The sequence below is a fragment of the Chelonia mydas genome, chromosome 7 (genome assembly GCF_015237465.2).
Source record: "Chelonia mydas isolate rCheMyd1 chromosome 7, rCheMyd1.pri.v2, whole genome shotgun sequence".
NCBI classification, from domain to species: domain Eukaryota; kingdom Metazoa; phylum Chordata; order Testudines; family Cheloniidae; genus Chelonia; species Chelonia mydas.
In genome coordinates this window covers 60,355,523-60,360,910 of record NC_057853.1, presented here as the reverse complement: position 1 = coordinate 60,360,910, position 5,388 = coordinate 60,355,523, and the positions used below count along the sequence as shown (strand labels likewise).

Sequence of the window (5,388 nt, the reverse complement as noted above, 5' to 3'; positions counted from 1 at the left end):
CTGGCTGAGTGGAACAGGGATTTGCAAGAACTTCCATGGTGTTTCCTTGTGCCCAGTAGTCTCTTCTCCAACATAACCACTCTGACTCTTCAGGCTAGACAGGTGTGCACCCAGAAACTGCTTGATCATAGGGTTCAAGCAGGACTTAGCACTTCTGAATGCTGGCTGATGAATCTTGCCCATATGCTCAGGGTTTAGCTGATCACCATATTTGGGGTCGGGAAGGAATTTTCCTCCAGGGCAGATTGGAAGAGGCCGTGGAGGTTTTTCACCTTCCTCTGTAGCATGGGGCACGGGTCACTTGCTGGAGAATTCTCTGCTCCTTGAAGTCTTTAAACCATGATTTGAGGACTTCAATAGCACAGACATAGGTGAGAGGTTTTTTGCAGGAATGGTGGGTGAAATTCTGAGGCCTGCGTTGTGCAGGAGGTCAGACTAGATGATCATAATGGTCCCTTCTGACCTAAATATCTATGAATCTATGAATTATTTCCTGTATGGGCACCAGAAATTTGTCCTACAAGGTAAGTGAACAGTCTGCACAAAGTACCAAAACATTTAGCCTCCCCCACCCCTCATTGCAATGCTTTTTTCACTTTGTATGACAAATAATAGCTATGTCAGAGTCCTCCATGTATTAGAAACTCATAAGTGTTAACTCTTTCAGATAACTTGTACCAAATCAGAGCCAGAAGCCCACATAACTGATAGAAAGATAGAATCACTACTCCTATTCTGAATGTATAGAAATTGTTAGGTTACCTATTTAAGCACATTGGGAGTGCATAACTATTACTCAACATACAATTGTTTTATAACTTTTTAGAAAATAATTAACCCTCTAAATTCATATTTCTGGTGTGCTGACCTATGTTCTTTCTGCAATTAAAGAACATTCTTACTATTCAGTCCCTATAAATGTTCATAAAGTGACATTTATACAAATGCATTTTTATTTTGTTTTAACAGAACAAAAAGAAAAGGTTGAAAATATTAGACTATACAACAAATTTTTTGATTTATAAACAAAGTATTAGTGGTAAAACATTTCTAACCAACATTCAAGGTCTTTAAAATTTTGCTTCATTTTAGGTCTGAAGACCAATAGTCTTCAAGAAAGCACAAATTGCATAAGGTGTACAGTATTTGAGATCCTACAAAACAGTTTAAGAACTCATAGCAAACATTCTGAAGAAATATCAAAGGCAAACATGATTCATAACTTTCCCAAACATTCCTTAATAAAACAAAAAGTGATCTTTGGCATAAACAATCATGTATTAAAGGCATTAGTAATATTGCATTAATATCAGTCAAGCAACTAGACAGTGATGCTAAAATTCTCAGAGTACGTCTTCATAGCAACTAGACACTTGCCGCTGGCCAGTGCCAGCCAAGTTGGGCTCAGGGGACTCACCTCACAGGGTCCTGAGCCCAAGCTACAACCCAAGCCCAGAAGTCTACACAGCAACAAAACAGCCCTGCAGCCAAGCCCTGTGAGCCCAAGTTGGTTGGAATAGGCCAGTCGTGGGCATCTAGTTACTGTGTAGATGTACCCACAGAGAAGCTTGAACTATTTTGAAAGCAAATACAGGAAGACTATTCTGAAGACCCTCAAGAGTCCCCTCCTATTCAGTGTTTACTATCAAATAGAAATGACTACATTACATAGTGTTAAGGGTCCAGTATAAGCCAACCAAAGGCAAGACATTCTGGTTAAGGCTCTATGCCACTCCTTCATCCTTCCTGGTGTGGGTAGTTATTGGAGGAGTCTGAGAAAAGACCCTAAGTACCATGTATTTGGCATTATCAGGAAGGAAGGAGTGAATTAAGGATGAACAAGGGCTTTCTCTTGCTAAAATCAGTTTGAGGCAGATTATTATAATGTAGTTTAAATATGTAATTTCCCTTTTTGATAACCATGCAGGCGAGAGAAAAACAGGAAGTGTAGAGTAACTGTTGTCTGACGCTGTACTGCACAGCTTGCCTTTGCTGTTACTGTGTGTCTGATCAACGGGCAGCAACAGCACGTTAACAAAGGTGGCTTGAGCACGATCATTGTGACAGTCCGTACCAAACGGAAACTAAGGAGCCATTATGATGTCAATGCTGGCGTACATAATCAAGTTAGCAAAGGTTTTTGCACACAAAGGCCGTTTCTAACATTTTAGCAATCTAATTACTTTTCATTTTAAATGCCAAAAAATATTATTGAACAGCTATCATAAGCATGTTAAAAATGAAGGCATGTAAGAAGTATGGAAGTACAAAAACCATCCCAAGTCTGTTTTCTTAACACAATTGGAAAAAAATAATTTATCTAATTCAGTTAATTGCTACTAAGCTTTAAATGTGTATATAGAATTTCAGTCTAGAAATCGTTTTCATGGCTCATTAAAGTTATCTGAACAACAGATTTACATTGGGAACACCAACAGACTCCATAAATTGAGTGCCTCTACTTTCCCACATGCTCCATCATTAGAATGAAGGGCAGTGAGGCACAAGCATCATTAAACGGAGTGTAATTTTCCCCTAAAACAACTCTGAAGGAAGTGTGCGGAGGTGGAGTGTGGGTGTGCCAGGTTTCGAAGAAAAGGAGATGGAGCTTGATTGTGTTCTATCTGAGCATTTTTTTTCATACAAAAAGTTGCTTTGAACATGATTGACTGACTAATGCAGCTAACTCCATGGATTCCAAATTTTTAGCTCCGTATTCTACCAAATTTTTACTGGGGGGCAGGGATGGGAGTCTGTGCTTTTCTAAGGCCTCTGAAACTTGAACAGTCAAGCTGTCATTATTTGTGACGAACATCCATCGCCAACCATTTTAGTATAGCACAAGAATGCAGATTCTGGAATGACTACAGGTGGCAATGGGAAGTAAAGAAGACAGCTCAGTATTTCCTGACCTAGGATATCACTGCCAGACAAAGTAACAGCAGCATAAGAGACTATTTTAGCAATGTGATTTCCCCCTCCCCCCAAAAAGAGGGGGTCACTTCTGATGTAAATGAACTTCACTACATATACCTTGTAACACTTTTGTGGTGTGAGAACAGCTAACTGAAAATGTCATTAAAACAATTCACCTTTTCAGTGTCATTGATTGTCTCCCCAAAATAGCTAAGTAACACGGTTAGTATTCCAGACCTCCAATTCAAGCTTGAGCAAAGTCCATGTGTCATACCACCATATGGAAACTACTGAAATATACAGTGCATAAATGAGAAGTGTGTCTCTGGGATTACAGAATTAATGAAAAGAGAGAATCTTCAAAACCAAAAAGAATAAAAATTGTCAATGTGTCGGAAGCAATTCTGAGATGCTTTCCGAAGATGTTTAAATGCATATTTTTATAATTAATGCCCTTAGAATGGGGCATTAGCATAAGCTAATTTTAAGCTCATGTTAACAGCACATTTTGCTGTTAAAAAATTCTCTTCTGCTTCAAAAAGGCTTTTTATGTTTCAGAAGATTGTTATTTGGCAGTTGTTTACTGATACCAAGGAGTCTTTCTAACCCAGCGAAGAGTGAATCCAGCATCTGTTCTAATCTTAATAGACGCTGCTTCCGCTTCTCTCACAGTCTCCTTTACAGATTGCATAAGGTTCTGGGCATTGTGAACCAACATCTCAGTAGCCTGCAGACAAAGGAAAGGTGTTATTCTTTCAAGTTCTTAAATATCCATAGTGGTAAAACAGTGTTCACATTCAGATGAGCAATTGTTTAACACAGAAGCATAAAATCCCACCCTGCCTGGGGCCTCACAACAGGAACATGATGTTATGTCATTCTTGCTAATGTATGTTTCATGATAGTCAAATGTAAAAAATGACCTGTTCCATAACTGGGAAGGCTACCCCCTCACTCCAAGCAGCAAGTGATTCTCTCGTTCACAAGAAGGAGAGGTTACACACCTTATGCCGTAACTGGAGTTCTCTGAGACATGTCCCCTTATGGGTGCTCCACTTCAAGTGTGCCTGTGACCTGCAACTTTGACAGATTTTTGGTAAGGGTGCCTATTCAGCCTGTGCATGCACCCCACATATACTTGTGCCCCGTAACAAGGTTACATAGGGCTATGTGGATGTACCACCCTCAGTTCCTTCACCACCACCAATTCCCACGAGCGAGACTCCGAAGCAGAGGGAAAGGAGGGTGGGTAATAGAGCATTCACAGGGACACACATCTCGAAGAACTCCAGCTATTGCACAAGAGGTAACCTCTCTTCTGTGGGTGCTCAACTTCAGGTGACTCCAAAGGTGTCCTAAGAAGGTGGACGGTTCAGACCAGAGTCCAAAACAGAAAGAATAACTGACCTGCCTAGCTGTAGGCACAATGGCATAAATGTTGAGAACACACACAAACGGAGGACCATATTGTCATTCTAAAGATCTCTGCAATCGGTACATCCTTAAGTAAGGCTATAGACACAGTTAGTGTTCTTGTTGAATGTGATATCACTCTTGAAGTGGGCTGAACAAATCTTAATACAACTGGAGATCCTCTTTGATAACCTGTTTTGAAACTGCTGAACCCTCGTTTCTGTCCGCAATGGATACAAATAGTCTAGGAGATCTTCTAAATGGTTTGGAGCTGGGTGAGAACACAGAAACTCTGGTTCCATGGCAGGGACATAATATTTTCCCTCCGCCCTCTTGCAGGTAGGTAGTGCTGTACCTAGTGTTTGCCAAACAGTCTTAGCAGGCTCCATAAGAGCTTCATTGCCTGGAATGGTGAGCCTCACAGATGTCAAAGTTTGCAAGATATCCAGGAGTTTATGGTGGGACACCTGAAATACCTTAAAGAGAATCCGCAGCATGCCCGCAATTCACTTCATCAGTTCTTGAAACTGCCTGAAGTCATCTGCCATAGGAGGAGGTGGAGGCATCACAGCTTCATCAGGTGATGAGGAAGAAATATTAGTAAGAGGAGTCATCTCCTTATCCCCCCTTTGCTTTCTGCTCCTCACAGGTCTCTTCCTCTGGCATAGGTGGTAGAACAGGAGGTTGGGGAGAATGGACCCTTTCCTGCTCCCTCCTGTGGTGTGACAATTTCTTTGTAAATTGTTGACAAGAGAACGCCCACAGGACCCAATGAAGCCATGGATGGGGGCCAAATAGCATAGGTGGAGGCGTCCATGTTTGTTCCTGCCACGTGGGTGTCACCTGAGGTTTATTCTCCTGTATTAAGTCAGTGGAGGAGGGACAGCGATGTGTCCTAGACTCGACTGGGGAACCCTGCGCTGATATCTAAGAGTCAGAAATATCCTCTTCCACGTACTCCAACGCAGGGAAAGGGGTGGAGGGGCAGCAACACAGCTGTCCAGCTTGCAAAGATGATGAGGACAAGTATGGTACTCTAGGCGATACAGGAGCTGGTGA

At 41.5% G+C, this 5,388-nt stretch overlaps 1 protein-coding gene across 3 annotated transcripts in view; it reads right to left on the bottom strand.

The window, feature by feature from the left end:
• Positions 1-930: 930 nt before the first annotated feature.
• Positions 931-5,388, bottom strand: part of VCL (vinculin) — a 104,978-nt gene continuing 100,520 nt past the window's right edge. For all 3 annotated transcript variants that reach the window (XM_037905760.2, XM_043551790.1, XM_043551791.1), the window contains one exon: positions 931-3,643. In XM_037905760.2, the coding sequence (XP_037761688.2) occupies positions 3,497-3,643 (147 nt within the window). In that variant the 3' untranslated portion in view covers positions 931-3,496. The remainder of the gene's footprint in view (positions 3,644-5,388) is intronic.